At 39.4% G+C, this 24,130-nt stretch overlaps 1 protein-coding gene across 1 annotated transcript; it reads right to left on the reverse strand.

Moving 5' to 3' along the window:
• Nucleotides 1–14,292: 14,292 nt before the first annotated feature.
• Nucleotides 14,293–15,172, reverse strand: LOC306658962 (ribosome biogenesis protein NSA2 homolog). The gene has a single exon (XM_079136234.1). The coding sequence runs from the start codon at nucleotides 15,111–15,113 to the stop codon at nucleotides 14,451–14,453; it is 663 nt and encodes a 220-aa protein (XP_078992360.1). The 5' UTR covers nucleotides 15,114–15,172; the 3' UTR covers nucleotides 14,293–14,450.
• Nucleotides 15,173–24,130: the final 8,958 nt, after the last annotated feature.

Genomic DNA, 24,130 nt, shown 5'->3' on the forward strand with positions numbered 1-24,130 from the left:
CTAAGTGAGATAAGCCAATCTCAAAAAGCCAAAGGACGAATGATATCACTAATAAGTGGAGGATAACACATAATGGGGGGGAGGGAAGGGTTAGTGTTAGGGTTAGAGTTAGGGTTAGGGAGGGGGGCAAGTATGGAGGAAGGAACTACTGTATAGAGGGTAAAGAGGGGTGGCAGGGGTGGGGGGAAGGGAAGAAATAACGGAGTGAATCAAACAACATTACTCTATGTAAATTGATGATTACACAAATGGTATGCCTTTACGCCATGTACAAACAGAAACAACATGTATGCCATTTGTTTACAATAAAAAAAAAAAAAAAAAAGAATGATGTTGGCCATGGGTTTAGCATAAATAGCCTTTACAATGTTCAGGTAAGTTCCTACTATCCCTATTTTTTCTAGTGTTTTCAGCATGAAAGGGTGTTGTATTTTGTCGAACGCTTTTTCTGCATCAATTGAAATAACCATATGATTCTTATCCTTAAGTCTACTGACATGATGGATTACGTTAATTGATTTACGAATGTTGAACCATCCTTGAATTCCAGGAATGAACCCCACTTGATCGTGGTGCACAATTTTCTTAATATGTTTTTGGATACGGTTTGCCAGTATTTTGTTAAGGATCTTTGCATCTATATTCATCAAGGATATTGGTCTAAAATTTTCTTTCCTTGATGTGTCTTTTCCTGGTTTGGGTATGAGGGTGATACTTAGCTTCATAGAATGAGTTTGGTAGGGTACCCTCCTTTTCTATTTCCTGGAATACTTTGAGAAGTATTGGAATGAGTTCTTCTTTGAAGGTCTTGTAGAACTCGGCTGAGTATCTGTCTGGTCCTGGGCTTTTCTTGGATGGTAGATTTTTAATGGCTTCTTCTATTTCATTGCTTGATATCGATCTGTTTAAATCATGTATGTCCTCCTGGTTCAGTTTGGGAGGAGCATATGTCTCTAGAAATTTGTCAATGTCTTCGGTAGTTTCTATTTTGTTGGAATACAGATTTTCAAAGTAGCTTCTCATTATGTTCTGTATCTCAGTGGTGTCTGTTGTGATATTTCCTTTTGCATTATGTATTTTAGTAATTTGAGTCTTCTCTCTCCTTCTCTTTGTTAGTGTGGCTAAGGGTTTGTCTATTCTGTTTACTTTCTCAAAGAACCAACTTTTTGTTCTGTCAATTTTTTGAATAGTTTCTTTTGTTTCAGTTTCATTGATTTCAGCTCTGATTTTAATTATTTCATGTCTTCTACTACTTTTGCTGTTATTCTGTTCTTCTTTTTCTAGGGCTTTGAGCTGTAATGTTAGGTCATTTAATTGTTGACTTTTCATTCTTTTCTGGAATGCGCTCCATGCAATGAATTTTCCTCTTAGTACCACTTTCATAGTGTCCCAGAGATTTTGATATGTTGTATCATCATTCTCATTGACCTCTAAGAATTTTTTAATCTCCTCCCTGATTTTTTTTTGTTATCCATGTTTCACTCAATAGCATATTATTTAGTCTCCAAGTGTTGGAGTAATTTCCCTTTTTTATTTTGTCATTGATTTCTACTCTCAGTCCATTATGATCTGATAGAACACAAAGCAGTATCTCTATTTTTTTGCATTTCCTAAGGGCTGCTTTGTGGCATGACATATGGTCTATTTTCGAGAAGGTTCCATGTGCTGCTGAGAAGGAAGTGTATCCGCTCATTGATGGATGGAATATTCTATATATGTCTATTAAGTCTAGGTTATTGATTGTGTTATTGAGTTGTATGGTTTCTTTGGTTGGATTTTGTTTGGAAGATCTATCTAGTGGTGACAGCGGTGTGTTAAAGTCGCCCAGAATTATTGTGTTGTGGTCTATGTGATTCTTGAAATTGAGAAGGATTTGTTTGATGTACAGGATGCACCATTGTTTGGGGCATAAATATTTACTATCGTTATGTCTTCCTGATTTAAGGTTCCCTTAAGCAGTATGAAATGTCCTTCTTTATCCCTTCTGACTAACTTTGGCTTGAAGTCCACTTTATCTGATATAAGGATGGAAACCCCCGCTTTTTTACTGAGTCCATGTACGTGGTAGGTTTTCTCCCATCCTTTCACCTTTAGTCTGTGGATGTCTTTTTCTATGAGATGAGTTTCTTGTAGGCAGCATATTGTTGGGTCTTTCTTTTTAATCCATTCTACCAGTCTATGTCTTTTGATTGATGAGTTTAGGCCATTAACATTCAGGGTTATTATTGAGAAATGGTTTGTATTCCCAGTCATTTGGCTTATTTTTGGTTTTTAAGTTGGCTTGGTTTCTCCTTTGAGTGCTTTTTCTCTAAGGTAGTTCCTCCCTTTGCTGACCTCCATTGTTGTTTTTCATTTCCTCCTCATGGAATATTTTGTTGAGAACATTCTGTAGTGCAGGCTTTCTATTTGTAAATTCTTTTAACTTTTGTTTATCATGGAAGGATTTTATTTCATCTTCAAATCTGAAGGTTAGTTTTGCTGGGTATAGGATTCTTGGTTGGCAACCATGTTCTTTCAGAGCTTGAAATATATTGGTCCAGACCCTTCTAGCTTTTAGAGTCTGGGTTGAGAAGTCGACTGCTATCCGTATTGGTCTCCTCCTATATGTAATCTCATGCTTTTCTCTCGCGGCCTTCAAAATCCTATCTTTATTTTGAATGTTAGGCATTTTCATTATAATGTGCCTTGGTGTGAATCTGTTGTGATTCTGTGCATTTGGTGTTCTGTAAGCCTCTTGTATTTGATTTTCCATTTCATTTTTCAGGTTTGGGAAATTTTCTGATATTATTTCATTGAACAGGTTGTTTATTCCTTTGGTTTGTGTTTCTATGCCTTCCTCAATCCCAATAATTCTTAAATTTGGTCTTTTCATGATGTCCCATAGTTCTTGGAGATTCTGTTCATGATTTCTTACTATCTTCTCTGTTTGGGCAACTTTATTTTCAAGATTAAATATTTTGTCTTCATTGTCTGAGGTTCTGTCTTCCAAGTGGTCTAGTCTGTTGGTGATGCTTTCCATTGGGTTTTTTATTTGGTTTATTGTCTCCTTCATTTCAAGGATTTCCATTGGTTTTTTTTTTTTTGAGAATCTCTATCTCCTTGTTGAAATGATCTTTTGCTTCCTGCTCTTGCTCTTTCAGCTTATTGGTATTATCATTCATTGCCTGCATTTGCTCTCTTATCTCATCCTTTGCTTCGCAAATCATCTTAATCATGTATAATCTGAAGTCCTTTTCTGACATTTCTTCTAACATACTGTCATTGGATTCTATTACTATAGAATCTAGATTTGTTTGGATCATTTTCTTCCCTTGTTTTTCCATGTTGTTCATGTATCTTCCCCTCTAGCAGTGCAGTGGGGTATTGCAGATTTCCCCCTATAGGTTTATAGTGGCCCTATAGGTTTCCAAAACGCTTTCTTTAAGGGGAGATCAATATTAGCAGTGCCCAAATCAGACACTATGCAATCCTAGACCAAATAGCCCCTATCGGGACAATAACAAAATTGTCATAGTAAACAAAGTGAGTTCAAATATTATCTTCGATAAAACAAACAGGTTTGCAATAAGGTCTGCAGTTTCTAATGGAGGACAAAGAGGATGCAGAGGGATGTAGAATGTGGCTGTTCATGGGATAAGAAAAGAAATAGAAAGGGTGAGAGTGTAATCAAAAGAAATCGAATGTTAGTGTGCAAAAAAAGGAGAAAGAGACTCTGAGGGAACAGGTAAACAAAAGGAAAAGAGAGCAAGAAAAGTAAAGAAATAAAAACTTAAATTTTTTTAAAAAGGAGAAAAAAGAAAATCTACTGTATAGCAGTCATATACTAATGAAACCTCCCAGTGTTCAGTAGCCTGATGCATGAGAAGTACCTGACAATGAGCTTCAAGCCTCCAGCAGGCGTCTCAGGATGGGATTTGCCCCACCCAAAGATCGGAGCTATAGCTTCCAGGATTATCCAAGATGGCTGCTCTGGCTTCGAAATGTGTTAGCAAATGGGGAGCTGCAGCTCAGGGGTGAATGTGGTCAGCTGGAGGTCTTGGAGATGGGATGCAGTTGGTCTGGCAGGGGTCCTGGAAGTCCCGTGTGTTTGGTGTGGTTGTGGAATCCAGGAGGCCGGGGCAATCAGTTGGTCTGGGTTCCCGGTGATAGGGCACAGTCAGTTGGTCTGGGGGTCCTGGCAGCAGGGAGCAGTCAGTTGATGTGAGGGCCCCAGAGGCAGGGAGTGATCGGTCGGGCTGAGGGATCCTGGAGATGGGGCTCAGTCAGTCCGACCAGGGGTCCTATGGGGCCTGGCTGTTGTCTCAAAATGGTGGGCCACGTGTAATCAAACCTGCAGGTACTGTAACAGTGAACTTCCAGGCAGGAGCAGGCAGCTGGTTCTCCACTGGCGGTTGGCGATCAGTTTGCTGACTGTTGTCGGACGATCGGGAGGTGAACCTCGAGCGTTGGATGATGGATAGGTGTAAGGCAGGCGATGGACAGGCGAGAGGCAGGCAAATGGCGGATGATAGGCGCCTGACAGTGAGCAATCTGCTCTCAGAAAAGGCGTCGATATGCTGGCAGACTGCAGGTGATCACAGCAGACAAATGGGTAAACACCAGGGGATCGATAAGCAGCAAAAACTGCCTCACTGAGAAACAGATATCCTCTGCTTGAATCCGGCGTTACGGAGCGACAAGGAACACAGCGTCCCTCTAGTCCGCCATCTTCTGGCACATTTTTAAATCGAACTATTTGTATTTTTGATGTTCAGCTTTTTGAATACCTTACTGTGTTACTCTGCTTTTTCTTGCTGTGACTAAAATAACTAACAACAATAACATAGAAGAAGAAAAGTTTATTTGGGCTCACAGTTTCAGAGGTTCAGTTCGTGGTTTGCCAACTCCATTGCTCTGGGCCCAAGGTGAGGTGGAGCATTGTGGCAGAAGGATGTAGAGGAGAAGAGCTGCTCACCTCACAGCAGCAGAGAAGTTGAGAGAGAAAGGGAAGAGCCAGGAGGACAAGCTGTAATCCCACTGGCATGCCCCCAGTGACCTACTTCCTTGAACCATGCCCCACCTGCCTATGGTTACCACCCAGTTAGTTCATTCAAATTATTAACCTACCAACTGTGTTAATTTACTGATTAGATTAACACTCTCTCGATCTAATCATTTCACCTCTAGACATTCCTGCCTTAACACAAGAAATTTTGGGGGACACCTCATATCCAAAGCATAACATTTATATATTCTGGATATCAATTCTTTGTTAGCTCTACTGTTTACAAATATTTTCTCCCATTCTGTAGGTTGTCTCTTAATCCTGTTTCCTTTGCTCTGTAAGAACTTCTTAGTGTTTTGTTGTTGTTGTTGTTTGTTTGTGGTGCTGGGGATTGAATCCAGAGCTCCACACATAAGGTAAGCACTCTATCATTGAGCTATGTCACCAGCCCAGAAACTTCTTAGTTTGATGTAATCTATTTTTATTTTGTTGCCTGTGCTTTTGTGGTCCTGTCTTTAAAAATCATTACCCATGTCTTGAATTGCTCCCTGTGTATTTTCTTAGAGTAATTTCATAATTTCAGGTTTCAGGTTTCCCAAAACTCAGGTGTTGCCAATATGATGCATTATGAGGTGAGGCCCTTAAGAGATTATTGGGCCATAAGGGCAGCTCCCTCATGGATGGGATTAAGGCTCTTAAGAAAGATTTCTTGGAGTGTTCAGCCAACTTGCTATTCTGTCTTCTGTTTGTGGGACACAGCAAGAAAGCCCTCAACAGTGGTGGTGACTTGATCTTGGATTTCCAGTCTCCAGACTGTGATAAATTTCTCAGTTCATGGCATTTTGTTATATAACATCACAAAATAGACTAAGACAAGGATCATTTTACAGCAATAAAAGAAATAGCTCACCAAAAAGATGTAGCAGTTATAACCTTGAATGTTCTTAGTGATGACCTGGGGAATTGTCTTAGTTCATTCATGCTGCTATAACAAAAATACCTTGGACTGAGTCATTTTTATTTCTCACATTTCTGGAGGGTGGAAAGTCCAATCTCGTGTGCTAGTAGGTTTGGTGTCTGCAAAGGGCTGTTATTCATGGATGTCACCTTCTATGTGCCCTCACATGGAGAAAGGACAAAAGGGATAAAAATGTGTCCTCACATGGCTGGTGAGAAGGAAGGGTGAAAGGGTGCTCTTTTCAATCTTTTTTATACATGCACTAATCCAAACATGAGAGCTAAGCCCTCCTGGTTTAATCACTTTCCAGAGATCCTCCTTTTTATTTTTTTGTTAGTTCATTTTAGTTACATATAATATTAGGGTTTATTTTAACATAATTATACAAGCATGGAATATAATTTGCTCTGATTCAGTCCCCAGGACTTCCCCTCCCCCTCTCTTTCCCCTTCTTCCCTTTCCTCTTCTCTACTGATCTTTCTTCTATTTATCTATAGTTTTGTTTTTTTTTTAATTAGTACCTTGTGGATATACATAGAGATTCTCTGTACACAGGAAAGTTTGATGAGATTCACTCCACCATTCTTCCCTTTTCCCATCCTTCCTCCTTCCCTCTCAATACCCTTTCTCCACTCCACTGATCTCTCTTCTATTTTCACATAATCCCTCCCCTTTGTTTGTTTGTTTGTTTGTTTGTTTGTTTTTTTCACCCTCGTTTTGGTCTAGCTTCCACATATCAGAGAAAACATTCAACTTTTGACTTCCTGGCTTTGGCTTATTTCACTTATCATGATGGAGAGCAAACCTGATTTTTAACACTATGGTCTTTGGGTTCAAGTCCCAACACATGAATATTTTCGGGAGGGTGTGGGTACCAGGTATTGAACTTAGGGGAACTTGACCACTGAGCAACATCCCCAGCCCTCTTTGGTATTTTTATTTAGAGACAGGGTCTCACTGAGTTGCTTAGTTCCTTGCTTTTGCTGAGGCTGGCTTTGAACTCAAGATCCTCCTGTCTCAGACTGGAGGATGCTGGGATTACAGGTGCGTGCCATCATGCCCAGCTCCAACACATGAATTTTGATGAGACATACACATTCCAGTCATAGCAGAAATCTACACTGTTATGGGACACAACTTAAGAACAGACCTATCACCACTGAGAAGTCCAAATTTGAGAGTCTTTATTAAGCCAGCCAGCTGACTGTCTCACACAATGCCCCAAAAAATGGCTATTGGGAGAACAGCCCTGACCATAGGGTTGTAGGGAGTCTTATACCAAAAATTACATTAATCATAAATGTCTGTTGCTATGATTCAAAATTACACATTAACATCATGAGATCATGACAGAGGGGGAAGTGGGTCAAAATGACCCTTACCTAGGTACAAACTAAAGAATGGTTGCTAACATCCACACAATCACTGTTCACATGGTACATTGTTTAGGAGCAATAGGAATCAAAAGAGAGCAATTCTTTACTACATAGGAGTTGCCATTGTATATTATTAAAACATGTCACACCAAGTAACTGATGATGGGCACAGAGGCGGGGTGTTCCCATGGGAGAAGCTTATTTCCTACATAACATGGAGTCTCAGAGCAAAATGGAGTCTGTGTAGTCATTTCCCTTAGAGTCTGGTCTATAACATTCTCATGGAGTCAGATCTGTCAGCCCATCACATACACTACCTCTATATTCTTAACATTTTCTTTTTTTCTTTCTCTCTTTTTTCTTTTCTTCCTTTCTTTTTTGGGTACAGGTCCTCATGCCTGCCAGGCAACTACTCTACCATTGAGCTACATTTCCCAGTCCATATTCTTCTAAATTAACTTCTAATAATTCCAAAGTTTTGGTTTCACAATTAAGATTTTTAGTATATTGAAAGCTTAATTTTCTGAATTATGAGAGATTGGGAACTGAGCCGATTATGTTTGAATTTTTTTAATTCATTAATTAAATAGTCCATGGTAATGCTTCTTCTATCATACTCTAAGGTCTAATGTGAGCTCTACCTAGACGTGTTTATAGTAGCTCTATTCTGTTTCATTACCTGTATCTAAGCCCACACTAAACTATCTTAATGAATAAAACATTGTGTTTCTCTTGTTTCACTGACAACGGCATCTGTCAGAGTGTTTTAAGTATTTCTTACATGTGCTGAATAGTTATGTGTCCTTTGTTTTGCTTATGGTTTTCTTTTATTTCTAAAGTAAAGTTGGCACCATTCTCTACTAACTGGAACCAGGGCTCCCAGGAGAATGGCTGGTGTCAGGACCAGGTAGAGAAGGTCTGTTTTGAGTCTGGAATACCTTATTAGTGTTTCTTTTCTTTTTTCTTTTTCTTTCTTTCTTTTTTTTTTTTTTTTTTTTGGTGTGTGTGTCTTTTTGAATTTGTTCTTTTTATTTCTATGTGACTGTAGAATGTATTTTGACATATCTTACATACAAGGAGTGTAACTTCCCATTCTTGTGGTTGTACAGGATGTGGAGTTCCACTGGTCATATATTGACATATGAACATAGGAAAGTTATGTCCAATTCATTCTATCATCTTTCCCGTCCCCCCCCCCCCACTTCCGCTTTTCAAATCTGGTGAACCTCCATTCTTCCTCACACCTTTATTGTGAGTCAGCATCTGCATATGAGAAAGAACATTTGAGCTTTGGTTTTTGGGAATTGGCTTATTTCACTTAGCATGATAGCCTCCAGTTCCATCCATTTACCAGCAAATGCCATAATCTCATTCTTCTTTATGACTGAGTAATATTCCATTGTATGTATGTACCACATTTTCTTTATTAATACCAGCCAACCTTATTATTTTTGAGAAAGAGGTGATGCTTAAAAATAACAGAAACATGTTAAAAGACCAAGGCAACCAGATTAATGAGAATATGCCAATCAAAATAATGATATTAACAGATTATATAACCTCAATGATTAAAAGAGTAATTGAAATCCATGCTAATATAAATAACACATCAATACATAGAGGAGACCAAAAATAGTCTTAAAACAGAATTCCAACTAACAAATGTAGAATAGATTGAAGGATGGAGTTAGATAATCACTGGCAAGTATCATAGTAATAATTCAAACAAAAATTGTCAGAAAATACTAAGACTTGTGGTCGAAAGTTTTCTGAGGAACAGGATACTTATATGATCTCAGAGTATCTCTCCACAAATTATTTACTAGTTACAAAGTAACTGTACAGTAGAGAAGTCTGGCAGGTGCCAACTTATTCCAGGGATTAAGGTTAACATCACCAGTCATGGAACAGACTGGTATGTGCCTCCTGATACGCAGAAGACACACATCATGTCCCTGGTATCCCTGCCAAAGAGGCAAGATCTGAACATAACCATGAGCAGAAATCAGATAAACCTGGATTGAGGGACATCCTGCGAAATAATTGACCTGTACACTTAACAATTGTCAAGGACATGAAGGGCTAAGAAAGACCAAAACTGTTCCAAACTACAGGAGATTAAAGAGAGATGATAATTAAATGCGATCTGTAATCCTGGTTTGAATTCTAAAATATTATCCTTGTGTTACTATTTAAGATACTATTAAGATAACTTCCACTCCAGCACCGCAAAAAAAAAAAAAAAAAAAAAAAAGATAACTCCCAAATGTTGAAGTATGTCTATAGATTAGGTAATGGTATTATTTTACTGTTAATCTTGTTGCTTTAACAATTGTGGGGTATTTATGTAAAAGGATATCTTTGTATTTAGGAATTACACACTGAAGCATTTATGGGTAAAACAACATCTTGTTTGCAAATTACCCTCAAATATATAAATATTTATATTATATATACATATGGCAAATGTAATATTGGGGAATTTGGATGAAGGATATCCAGGAGTTCTTGGTTCTTGAAAAAACTTTTAAAACTTTTTCTAAGTTTGAAATTATTTCAAAATGAAAGGGTACCCAAGAATAATGCATTGTCCTTCCTACCAAAATACTGACTTTTAAAATGTGAAACTGTTATATTTTTTATCACCTGTTGAGACCTTGATGGCGTTTATTCAACATATATCTTTGTCATCTATTTTGTGTTAGAGTCTAGGGATATGGAAGAGAACTAGAAAAATATCTAACCTTGTCCATGTGAAGTTTACACTCTAGTGGGGAAAACGACCAGTAAACAAATAATTGCATAAATGTAGTTATTATGAGAGCCATTCCTGCAGCCACCCATATGCTTCACAAAGTCTTGTTCATGGGTAGGCTGCATGACACCCGGTCCTTATGAAAATACAGATACAATCTCACTGCTTCTTTCTGAAAGTTCCACATTCGACCTACGACCACAGGAAGCCATTAAGAAGTCCACCCCCACTGAAATGTATAAATACATTCTACTGTCATGTACAGCTAATTAGAACAAATTAAATTTAAAAATTAAAAAAAGAGAAGCACCCAACTGATTCATTGTGTTTCTGTTGAAGGACTAAGAATTAAAGAGAAAATAAGTGGTAGTGGTCCTCTTATTTTTATTTTTATTTTTTTGATAGCTAAAATAATTTCCATCTTGAAAAGCAATAAAGTCTGCAAAAGCAGGGTACATTTTCAAACCTCCTGTTCATTGCAGAGATATGCATCTTCAGGCCATGTTCTGAGGAGATTTTTTTGAAATTTGAAGAAAAGGGAGTTTGTTACAGAGCTCACCAGGGAAGTTCTGAAAGCGTCATTAATTTCCATAATAATTTCCAATTAATTCATTAGTCATTTCCTGATTTTCTGAAATCATTCATTTTTTAAAGCAGCTACCTTGAACATTAGGTGGAATTTAGAATGCTATGATTTTAACTGATTTAATGGAAACTAAACCTTTTAACCATTTGTAAACATAAAAACATAAGCCTGGGCCCAAGTCTGAGAGGACTAACTACAATAACACTCTTCGTTGGTTCTTTGGAATGCGGAGTCTGAACACTCCCAGAGGACTTGAGGGCTCTAGAGAAAAACAGAATTATACCAGGTGCTTCTCCTGGCTGGTGGCCCAAGGCCTGATAACAGAAAGACGGTCAGTAAGGTCGTAATGGGAACGCATCCAACATCTCCAGTGCAACCCATTCATTGTAAATATAGCTGTCTGGTAAGGGGGAGGAGCTGGAGGTGGGGATGAGGAAGAGGATTTGTGATGTGGGGGTTGGGAGGGGGAGGTTGTTCAGGAACCTTCCTTCCTGCCATTGTTGACCTTGTTAACTGCTGCAGTCATTAGAGGCCCTCATCCTGTGTCTGAGGTGCTTCTACTCCCTAGGTGGCTGCCTCCCCATTCAGACCTGTGGCCCTAGGCCTGCCCTGCCAGGGCTGCTCTACTCTCAAAGCTGTTCTGGAAGCAGCTGCTGCTGCCACCCCCAGTCCCATCAGCCATCATGTATACTTTTCAGCTCTTAAATACAGGTGATGCTCCCTTTTTAGAAAATTGGACACGGAAATACCTCAACCCACAGGATAATAAATTGAGAAATGAGGCTCTGCTCTATAAAAGGATTTCCCAGAAAATCCTCCTGAAAACTGAGCTTTCCTGATAAGCAATGGCAGATTTAACATGAAGCCAACAAAGCTTAAATTACAAGGTCCCTCATTTGCCAAGGCCCTTCCAAGGCCACAGGAAGGTCCCTAACCCTGTGCTGACATGGTCATATGCTTTTTACAAATCTGCCAATGTTCAGTATTTTAACTGTAATTGGTTACAGCCATTGTCTCTTTCCACTGCAACCCCACCCCACACGCACACCACACATACCACTTTCCCTTATGTCGATGGTTTTGGGGTACCAGCATCATTCTGGAATTCAGGTAAAGGGAGCAGGAGTTAGGTCTAACGTCATCTGTCTTGGTTTAATGAGACATTTTTATGTGGTTCCAATTTACTTTAGTGCTTATTTTGTCATCCTGAGACATCTTGGTACAGGAAAGACTTTGGGGAACATCCCTGGCACCACATAGTGACCTCCTCAGATTCATGACAGGAAAAGACAACATTTTAAGTACACGAGTCACGGAGGAGGAAAGTTTTAGAAGGAAGCCTGGCCTTCCTTGGTGAGGAAAGTGAAACTGGGCTGAACCAAGGTCACTGGTGAGAGGAAAATTCCTCCCAGTCAGGTCTCACTTTCTCCACCAAGGAAAGCATTCCTTATATGTTCTTGTGTGGTGTTCTAGAAGTTTCTCTCCACTCAGGGAGGCAGGAAGCTCCTCTGCCTCCTCTTCACTGGACTGAGGTGGAATCTGCCCTCAGCAGATTCTCTGTGCTGGGCCAGAAGAGACAGTTATTCCCCTTCCCAAGTCTGGAAGAGACCTATTTCTGAAAAACTAAATTTTTGTAAATTACATGTTTAGCTATTTTGAAAAACCTCAAAAGAAAATTTCTGATTACACAAATGGTATGCCTTTACGCCATGTACAAACAGAGAAACAACATGTATCCCATTTGTTTACAATAAAAAAAAAATTAAAAAAAAGAAAATTCTATAAAATGGATACTTGTTTCCAAATTATTTCGTTTAGAGAGACTCCCAAATCATAGCTAATTTTCTTTGGGCACTTGCTTCGTGCCGGGTGCGTGTTTGATGTGCATCATTGAATCATATGGACAATGAGGGAGTCACTATAACTAACCCACTTTCAGACAGGAGGCAGTTGTCTTCTTGGGGTCATATGAACTGCTGCGGACCCTCCAGTTTTGAGTGGTAGAAGTCATTTTCAAAAGTTCTGCTCTTAGTCGGGCGTTTGGTGCTCAGCTGCTGTCTCAGCACTCAGGAGGCAGAGGCAGGATGATCGTGTGAGCCTAGGAGCTCAAGACCAGCCTGGGCAACACAATCTCACCTCAAAGAACAAACACCAAGAATACAGGCAACAATAGGTGTTGGTGAGGATGTGGGAAAAATGCACTCATACATTGCTGGTAGGACTGCAAATTGGTGCAGCCACTCTGAAAAGCAGTATGGAGATTTCTCAGAAAACTTGCAATGGAACCACTCTTTGACCCAGCTATCCCATTCCTCGATTTGGACCTAAAAATCAGCATACCATAGTAATGCAGCCACATCAATGTTTGTAGCAGCTCAACTCGCAATAGCTAAACTGTGGAACCAACCTAGATGTCCTTCAACAGATGAATGGATAAGAAAAATGTGGTATATATATAAAATGGAATATTACTCAACCTTAAAGAAGAATGAAATTATGGCATTTACAGGTAACTGGATGGAACTGGAGAATATTATGCTAAACAAAATAAGCCAATCCCAAAAACCTAAAGGCAAAATTTTTTTTCTGATATGCACATGCTAATTCACAATAAGTGGGGGAGCCTAGGGAAGAATTGAGGTACTGTGAATTAGGCAGAGGGGAGTGAAGGGAAGGGAGGGGGTATGGGGGTAGGAAGAACAGTAGAATGAATCAGACATTATTACCCTATGTGCATATATAATTACACAACTGGTGTGATTCTTCATCATGTACAACCAGAAGAATGAGAAGGTGTACTCTATTTATGTATGAGGAACCAAAATGCATTCTACTGTCATGTGTAACTAATTAGAACAGATTTAAAAAACAAAGTAAAATAAGAAAACCAGACATAGTTATGCTCTTTTGAGTTTTAGGGACAGCTTTCTATTTAATTTAGTGTCTTTCAATTATGTAAAATGTGAACCTGATTCTGAAGTCAAATCTATAAAAATACAGTATATATCCTTGTCCCCTTCCATGATATTTCATTCTGCCCCTAAAGATAGTTTTTTTCCCTATGGGTTATCCTTCTAATATTTTTTGATAGAAGAAAATACTTCTCATGGAGAAATAGTACATTCTACACACGGTTCTCCATCTTGCTACATTTGAGGAAGATAGAACCAAATAATGTACTTGAATCTAATTGTATACAGTTGAAGCCATAACCATATAGTCCTGTTCTAAAGGACTTTAAACACAGTTATTATAAGGACTCCTTTCATTATTTTGGAAGATACCAGGAAGCCACTTGATTGCTTTGAGAACTGGTAAATTAATGAAAAGAATCAATAATTTGTTCTACTATTCCTTCAAAAAAGGTACTTTGATTATATATGTAATACACAAAATATAAAGATTTTGTATATTTTAATTATATTTAATGTATTAATATATTTTATGACATAAAACAATGTAATGTATATTATATGCACATATACATTGTATATACATGTGTAATATATACATTATTTGTTATCTAGAATACTTACATACAATGATGATGAGAAGTTTCTCTTCATAGAAGTGTTTCAGCTTACAATTTTTTTTTTTTTTTCAAACTTGGTCATTTTAGTGTTTTTCTTTTTTTTTTAAACAGTTTAATAAATAGTTCTCTTAATGACTGCAGATATTTAAGGCTGTTTGGTAATGCTCAGAAATATCACAGTAATGGTGGTTTTGCTGATTGATTTGTAGTCTTTAATTATAAGAAATGTAAAACAGATGTCAAACCAGTAAGACTGCATTTATGCATCCTTCATTTTCAGGATTGTTGGTAACCTGGGCATATTTCCCCCAAATAACTTTGCTCCTTGTGTTACAAGGCCCAATTCGCTCACATTCACCTCAGTGACTGTACCTTTGGTAATAACACCCAAAGTTGTATATAGTGGGTATGAGGGATTCTTTTTCACACCAAGTATTGGTAGGCAAAAGGTGGCTTTCCTTTCAGGATCTGTTACATGGGCCTTCTTGAAATGAAAGCCCATTGGCCTCAGGAATCTTTCACATTTAGGTGGTTTTTTTGTAAAGCCATCTCCAACGAAGCAGACTTCAGTAACCAGCCTCTTGCAGGCCTTCTTTTTTCTCTTCCCTGTTCGAATCACTTTTAGTACTTCTGTTTCTCCCTGGGCACGAACCCTGGGAAGGGGGACTTCCCATTTTCCCGCCTTCTCTTTTCGCTTTTGTTTAATCATGCTGGAAAGTACTTTTGCCCGAATCTGTCCTTCTCTGTCTAGGAGATAGGCAGGAACTGCTCCCTGTGGAGTCTTCGCATCGTTCTTTTGTTTGGTGTTTCTCTTTTCATGCATCTTGCTAGTCGTTTTCATTTGTATTTTCTTGGCATGGCGCTGTTTATGGTAGAGCTTAGCTTTCAGGCCAATCAGGGTTTTTTTGCCTTCTTTGAACATTCATGAGCCTCTCGACTTTACTTTTTTCTCTTTTTCTCATGGTAATCCAAACGATATCCAAAGCGGTGTGATTCAATATGTTCATTTTGTGGCATGGTGACACAGATCTGACACAGATCTGCAGGGTACAGTCTCTGGGGTGAGTAGAAGCTCTTAATTTTCGGGTACCAAAGACCCACGAGTCGACTCCGCGCAACGCGGAACAGGAAAGAGCAACCCTTCAAAACTCAGCTTATAATTCTTAAGGAACAAGAATTGGAGGATCTTCACTCTGCAGCCCCTATGAGTTACTCTACCTATGGAGACCGATAATGATCAATAGTTACTAACATCACAGAAAGGAGACAAAGCTACCAACCTCACAAGGAAAGAAACACTACCACCTATAGCCTTGCCAGATACAAATATAAATAAATACCTGGATTCCCATTCAGCATCTTCATCTGTCAGTTACGGAATCCACAGGGGGAGGGAACCTGTTAAACAACTCAGTGGGGAAGCAATCAGCAAACTCTGGACCACGGACAGTCTGTAGGAAAGACAACCTGGCTTCTTTGACAAATAAATGACAAGCAATAAAGTGGATTTTACTTGGGCTCTGATTCTAACGAGCACTCGGAATGCATTTTTAAGGTAACAGGGAAGCCCACAACAGCTACTGAATTGATATTTGATGAAAATTACAAAGTTGTTAATTTTTAAAATATTTTAATGATGTTATGGGGTTTTGTTTTTATATTTTAGGCACACATACTGAAATATTTATAGATGAAATATTATGATGTCTGGGATTTTCTCTAAATAATTCAGCAGGGGTGAAGATGGCTGGAAATGCAGGTGAAATGAGATTGGTCTTATATTGATAATTATTGGGTCAGGATGATGGGTACGTGGGAGTTTTACATTATGCTCCTTACTTTTGTATATGTTTGAGAATCTCCATACAGCAAAGTTTTTGAAGACTTAAAGAAAATCTCTCCTCTTACACACTCTAGGTTCCATCTAATCATCCACATTTCTATCAGCCCACCAATAGAGGTTAGTTTTTCCCCAGTTTTGAAAAGCAAAATTTATCAATATGATTAAGTAGTATATTCAAGTAATTCTTCACACATTGTAACACCTTTCCTCCCCTGCTCAGTGAGAGTGACTTACCTGCATTCTAATTAAAATATCACTTATTTGGGGCTGGGGTTGTGGCTCAGTGGTAGAGTGTTCACCTAGCACGTGTGAGGCACTGGGTTCCATCCTCAGCACCACATAAAAATAGATAAATAAAATAAAGGTACTGTGCCCATCTACAACTAAAAAATATATTTTTAAAAATATTACTTATTTTCTCCACTAACCCAGTCAAGAGAGTAGAGAGATTCTTGAATTCTCAACTCCTGGATCTTGGAAAGGGGCTGCTAAGCTGAAGGAAACTGATGGTAATAGGTGTCAGGAGCTTTTCTCTACTCCAGTTAAGCTGTTCCCTTAGAGGGGCTTAACAACGTAACTGAGTGAAAATGGTCCTATTAGTAATTTTGGTAGATGTGGAGAAGAGCTGCCCAGGTCCCCTTCCAACAAAGACTTGTCACAGCTGGTAGAAGTGCCCTCAGAAGATAGCTCTTGTCAGCTCCTCCAGAGCATGCCCTGCTGGGGCAGCCCACCTCTGATGCAGGAGGGCCTGCCTTTATGACCCGTGCAGGACAACCCCGACAGGGCAATCCAGCTGTGGCATTCCCTGCGGGGACCAATGGAGGATGTTGGACCTGCAACACAACTTGACATCTTCTTGTGTCCGCTCTGTTCCCTTCCTTTCCCTTCTACCTGTGTGGTTCCTGTTGGTGCTCTCGATACACATCTTCACACCAGTCCCTATCTCAGAGTTTGACTCCTAAGGAACCCAATGGCAATGGTGAGAACACATCAAAATGCCTGTCTACCAGCAATAGAGTTGCTTTGTCAAAGCCTTAATCATTCATTTCTTTGACTAGTAGCCCCAAACACTGATGGTGTCTTGAAAAGCTTTCGAGTAGCTTATGATTGATAGAAGCTGACTTTTTATTGCTTTGTGGTCTCTAGATACTAGTGAAAAAAACTTATTATGAACACTTAGGATCAGCTGGATCACGTCACGGCATCTCAGATCCATAAGATGATCCCAGGATGGGGCAGACCTTTCCTAGTGCTCTTTCTTGCCACTGTTTACACTCCAGGAGACAGATCCCAGTGTCGGCAGGTGCTTCCTCACCTGCTCATGTACCATGGATCCCAACACTCTGTTGACATAGTTATCTCTCTACAAAGGCACATTTGTCATGAAAAGAAACACTAGGCCTCACATATAATTACATATTACTTCACAAGGCAAAAAATTTACATTGAGTGAACTTGAAATCATTCCGGGTTCTGTTGCAGTTGCCATGTTTTCCCTACAAATGGGGCTGTGAGACACAACTGGCAACTTGGCCATTAGTAATGAGGAGGAGGAAATGCCATGAACAGTCTATCTGGCATCCTCACTGGCCTAAAGAGTCAAGTTGAATATGTATAAGGGTTTTTGTGGCTTCATTCATCATTTTTGGTCCTTTCCACACAAGATCTTTTGTTCTTCAACCACGAATTCTATTAATAAAGAATTTTCACGGGATGTACCCATCATAGTCCTAGAGAGAGTAATGCCTAAATCTTGACCATATGTTTCCTATGCAGATGACTTCATGCTTGATATCTATTTTAGAGTCAATGATTTAACCACTGCTTCCCCCCAAACAGCCCTTCAGTATGGTAAGGGATCTTCCTTTCTTGTGTGTTCCATTTAACAGTAAGTATAAAAGTAAAGCAGATTAGAAAGGAAGACAACTCTGATATGTGTTACCAACATGGATGAATCCTGAAAACATTATGCTGAGTGAAAGAACCCAGACATAAAAGGAAGTGTTATATGATTCCCCTAAATGAGATATCCAGAGTAGTCAGATTCTTGAAGACAGAAAGCCAGATGTGGGGCACACACCTGTAATTCCAGTGACTTGGAGGCTGAGGCAGGAGGAGTGCAAGTTCAAGGCCAGCATCACCAACTCAGCAAGACCTTGTCTCAAAACAAAATATAAAAAGGACCAAAGACATAGCTCAGTGGTAAAGTGCCCCTGGGTTCAATCCCATTACCCACCCCCCAACACACAATCATAAAGACAGAATAGTGGGGAGGAAAACAATGGGGAGTTTGTTAAATACAGGATTTCAGTTCAGAATGATGAAAGAAAGTTCTGGAGAGGGCTGGGGGTGTAAGTCAGTGGTATAGTGCTTGCCTAGCATAGGTGGGGCTCTGGATTTAATCTCTAGCACTGCCAAAAAAAGGAAAAAAAGAACATTTCTGGAATGGATAGTGGTGATGGTTGTATAACAATGTAAATACACTTAATGCTTGGAACTTAAAAACGGTTAAAATGTAAATTTTGTGTTATGTATATTTTAACTCAATTTTTTTTTTTTTTTAAAGTAAAGCAGAGTGTCCAAAGGACAATTCACGAATTAAGAGCTGTGCCTAGGCCTGAGGGTTTGGGAGTCCACCGACCCAGGTGTGGGGTCCTCCTTTGCCATTCAGCAGCTGGGTAGCCTTGGGAGAGTGACTGGCCTCCTGCGGCCCTCCCAGTAGAGTGAGGCTCCCTCACTGAGTTGTTGGAAGGATTGAGGAGATGCAGCAGGTAATGCCTTTGTTGCAGAGCCTGGCATGTGGGGAGGCTCGCTAAACACTGAAGCGGAATGCATGTGGTTAAGCACTGTGCAGGAGGCTTGCTGGAGCGTGGACCCCAGCTCTCCCACGCACCATCTTTCTGACCTTGGGCATGTTACCTGACCTCTCTGTGCTTCAGTGGTTTCTTCTGTAGAATAGAGAAAACAATCCTCCCACCTTGGGGCTGTGAGGATTGCAACCTTTCCATCAATGCACATCAGGAACATGTGTTTGCCTAAGTTAATACATGAAGTACTCAAAAACCTGCTATGTCATATTACTTAAACATAGACTTTTATTAATAGGAGTCATTCTGGGATAATAGACTGAAATGATAAAATGGTTTTATAGGAATATGCACACAAAGTATTTATTTGTTATTTAAGATTTGTATTGTACTGCCTCGTTTTTATTGTTGTTGTTATGTACTATTAACACTTATCAGATGCTACGTACCAGGCACTTTGCAAATAACTTTCTAAGTATTGCAAAATTATCATTTAGCAAGATGCAGGGCAGAGGAACAATTTGCTCAAGGATCGGCCAACTTGAACCCCCATATGTCTGATGCCAGAACTCTTACAGTGCTCCATGCTACCCTTAAATAGTCTGAAGCTACTGGTAAGGAAAATGCATGTACCACGGAGTGCCAAAAATAAATAAATGAAGTCTCTAGGAAGGGGGCCAATAGTTGAGATTAGAACCTGGAATAAAGAATTGCATCAAGCACTCATTTAGAGCCAAGCTTCCCAGCAACCAAGGCAAAACAAAAAATACTACATGTCATATGTCATCCATTCAAGTTTAAAAAGAAACATTGTTCTCCCTCCCCTTGCCCAGAACCTGACATACCCCTGTTCATTTATTCATCAATAAACCCCAGGGACCGTCTACATCTGCCAAGCAATTTTCAGTCCTTCCAAAGACACATTTGGCAGTCTAATATTCCCATGCCTTAGGCAGGTAGCAAATTTTGTGTGTTCTTTTTCCTGTTTAAAAAAAAAAGACATACTTGCCCCTGACACTAAACTCTACTAAATTATTAATGTGGTTTCTTTTAGGAGGGATATTGAGCATCCTGTGGAGCAGCATCTTCATGATCTGGTTCAGAACTCTAAGACCTCAATCCAAGTGACCACTTTCAGTGTCAGCCCTTAATAAAGGCGGAAAGTAGAGTATTCAGTTTGTGGGCCCTGGGGCAGGGGTAGGCATCAATGCATCACAAGACTCTTGCACAACCACCAACTGCAGTGAGCAATCTGTTCAACTGAAAATAACTAATAATACTACTGTGTGTAAAATCATACATTGCTTTATACTGTTTTGGTAAGTCATAGTTTTACACAAGAACTAGCAGGTCCAAAAGATTTAAGAAGAAATTATGAAAGAAATATAAAATTAAAATAATTTTAACTCTATCCATTGACTTAGTGTATTTTTCTGAAAATTGGGGAAAATACAAAAATACTGGATTTTAGTAGCAGAACATGTTGACCCAGCCCACAGAAAAGTAATGATCATTAAAAAAAGGATAGCAGCTGAGGACAAAGTTCCTTCATGGTCACCTTGTTTCTCATGGACATGTGCCAAAGGAATCAGCATCCTTGAAGAAATAGCCAATTCCAAATCTGGGGCAGAAAATCACAAAATAAACCTAGATTGTTTTGTCACACTAGAATGTAAGGAAACCATCAAAGGCCAGTAGGGCTGGGACAGGACCAGTAGGTTAATGGAAAGAGGAGTCCCCCAGCCAAAGACAGAATGATTTGAACGTTGGTAATAATAATCACTACAGTGTGTTAAAACAGTTCAACTTATTTAAAAATCCATGAATTTATTTTGTTATATTTAAAATTTCATTGGTCAAACAGATACATTAGGAGGATCTGGGGGAATCACCTTATTATTTTGAATATTGGTAAATAAAGAAAAAGAACCCAGCACTTATCCCCTTTCCTGTTTATATCTGTATTTTAGTCAAATACTAGATATGGGGAAGCTTCTCTTTGTAGAATACTTCAGCTAAGTAAATTATAGAGGAATGATAAAATTTGACTATTGCCAATATGCCTTTCTTAAAGAGTCCATATAATGATCATCGATAGCTGCTAATATTACACAAGACACAAGACAACCAGACATTATGCGCCAACTGAGAAGAATACACCATCTAGGCAGTGGTCTTGCCAAAAACACTCAAGAAATCTGATCAAGTCTCCAGAACTAACTATAAATTTGTAGGACATATAGGAGTCAGAGGAAGATGAGATCAGCGAAATATAAGCTGTTTGGAAAACTCTATAAGACACTGACTCAGTCTCTCCAATGAATTATAAGGAAAAGACAAAAAGGAAGGTAGAGATGATTAAATTAGATTTAAACATATTAAGTGTACAATACATGGATTTTATTTGGATCCTGAGTCTAACTAAAAATAATAAAACAATTATAAGACACCCAGGAAATAACCACAGACTGGATATATAATAACATTGAGAACTGTTAACTTTTTTAAATGTAGGAATGGCTATTGTTGTGTTAAAAAAAAATAGTTCATACATTTTGAAGGTTTATTTTATGAGAAAACAAATCTTTTTTATTTATGATAAAAATTACATTGTGCCTGAGATTTTCTTCAAATCGGGATAGAGGTGGGTCTAGAGAATATAGAGAAAAGGACATGGATCACAACTGGTCCCTGTTAGGCTGAATGCTGGTTCCCTGGAAGTTCATTACCATTCCCTCCAGTATACTGTACAAATTTTCCATAATAAAAAAAGCAAACTTTGTAAATGGGATCGATCATTCCTTCTCTTAGGATTCACCTTATACATTCTCGAGAGGTGGCCAAGAAAACCCCCTTTGTTCCCATGCAGAGTTATTCATGCAACTGGCTGAGGCAGAGGCGACTCTGTTCTATCATTCACATCATAACGAACTTTTAAATATAAGTGAGCCAAATAAACATTCATAAGCAACTTTTTCCAACATCAAGTTGCTGCACTATTGTATGGCAGGAAGGGGGGGCCACTGAGGATCATGGTGTCAAACTCCAGAGCACAAAAGTTTTCCTGTCTGTCTTCATTTAAAACTCAGACCATCTTCACATTTCCTTCTGAAGCCAGAAGGAAGACTCTGGGCTCTTGGCCAGAACCTCCCGCTTCAGGGACAGGCCTCTTTCTTCCTGTTTCTTTACAAAATCAAGAGGAGCAGAAAAACCTGGAAAACATTCTGCACCTTTGACAGAAATAAAATATAAACATACTGCGTCAATTGCTTATAGACACTGCAGCCAGACGCTCATTTTATTTTCAGAAATGTGGGTGAATCTTTAGTTAGATACTGCAGTGGGGAGAAAACAGGATCTACTGAAACTAGGTTGTAAATAGACTTCTATTCCTTCGACCTCCTTGCCTTTAACTCCCAATGCCCTGCTTCACAATGGAATCACAGGGCCTACAACCTATATTTCAGGTTTTTAAAGTTTCCTCCTTCACACAGCCCCAGAGATCCTTATGCACGGACTGAATTGAAAGAAAAAAAAAGAAAAACCCCCAAATTCATGACAAATGACTTCAAAAACAGACCTGCCATAAAGTAAGCATTTTTCAGAACAGGAAGAATAACAGACCCAAACAAAGCCACCCAGAGAGTTTTCTTTGCTTGCTGAACTGTATATCTTTGTTCTGCACACTGATTCCTGATCCATGGTGTCCTCTTCATTCATTTTCTGGTGGATTTGAACCGAATCGAAGTCTCAGCCTTTCCATAAAGCCTGCAGTCTCTCCGGAGAGCCAAGGCCCAAGCTGAGCAAGTTGCAGTTAGAAACAAAAATGAGTCCAAACCAGGCAAAAAGGACAGAGTGAAGTATGCTGACCCTCCAGACTTCTTTTGTTCAGTGCTTATGCATCCCTTTGAAGTGGCTGCTCTAATTTTTCTCAATTTGTAACAGACGAAGAGACTGAAGTTTAAATGTGTTGGAATGAGAAAAGGCCTCGCTAGTATCTGGACCCATTTCTGTTGACTCCAAAGTTCACACCTATAATCAATAGGAATTTTTTTTTTTTTTTTTTTTTTTTTTTTTTTTTTTTTAATCAGGAGGTTTTGGAAAGACTTCATTATGTTAAAATTAGCAGACCTTTGTAGGGCAGAGGCCAAGGTAGCAAGACATTGTAAGGGCACGGCTGCTGCACCTGGTTGTGTGCACTGTGGGCCACAAGCTCCAGGGGGGCTGTTCATAACCTGGTTAATGGGAATAGGGTCCCTGAAATTGTACTGGGCACTGGCAGTGTGGTCATAAATCCTGGATGAACATAGACTGAAGTTTTTATAAACTCTAATGATCTTTGACCTTGGGTGCGTGGCTTGGGCTGTCAATAAACAGAAGAGGCAACACTGTTGAGATGGTGGCGATTGCAGAAGTTATGAACCGACTAAAGTACTGAGAAAGCGCTCCTCTTGGAGTGTTCTTCCTGTGAGCAGATCACTTTGAATTGTGCTCAACCAAGTGCAAGGATCCTTCTGAACCTCTCAACACAGAATTGATGAGCGCTCAGTCTATGGTCATCTTCTCTATCTATAATCTTTCTCTTTTTTGGGGGGGGGAGGGTGCTGGGGATCGAACCCAGGGCCTTGTGCTTGCAAGGCAAGCACTCTACCGACTGAGCTATCTCCCCAGCCCCCTATCTATAATCTTTCTCAAGGTGATCTCATCTAGGCCTAAAGCTCAAGTGCCATCCACATATAATGACTCCCAAATTCTATCTCCAGCCCTCTCTCTCCTCCAGCTCCAGGCTCTGTGTGCATCTTTTTGTTTATTTTATTTATTTATTTTTTTATATTTGGCAGTACTGGGGACTAAACCCAGGGCTTCATGTATGCTAGGCAAGTGCTCTACTTGGTTACATTCCCAGCTCTTCTATTTTTATTTTGAGACAAGGTCTCACTTAGAGGCCCAGACTGGCCTCAAACTTGCAATCCTCCTTCCTCAGTCTCCCAAGTAGCTGGGATTTCAGGTGTACACCATCACGCCCAACTCTGTATTCATCTTGCCTTCTCCACTGGGGGATCTAATAGGCCCAGGAGCCTTAACATAATTGAAGGCATTCAGAAGGGAGCCCTTTTTTTCTGCTCCTCACCTGCTCTCCCCCAGTCTTCTACAGTTCTATAAAAGATACTATCATTCACTCCTCTGGCTCAAGTCGAACCTTAACTCTTCTTTCTTTTTCAGATGCAGTTTAAATTGTTAACAACTCTGACCTTCAACATTTATCCTTATTGTAATCGCTTCTCCCCA

The sequence above is a fragment of the Sciurus vulgaris genome, assembly GCF_902686455.1.
Source record: "Sciurus vulgaris genome assembly, chromosome: 1".
In the NCBI taxonomy this organism is placed as follows: domain Eukaryota; kingdom Metazoa; phylum Chordata; class Mammalia; order Rodentia; family Sciuridae; genus Sciurus; species Sciurus vulgaris.

Bases quoted from the DNA above. Each gene is read 5' to 3' on its own strand.
- LOC306658962 (XM_079136234.1), bottom strand. From the start codon at position 15,113: ATGTTCAAAGAAGGCAAAAAAACCCTGATTGGCCTGAAAGCTAAGCTC.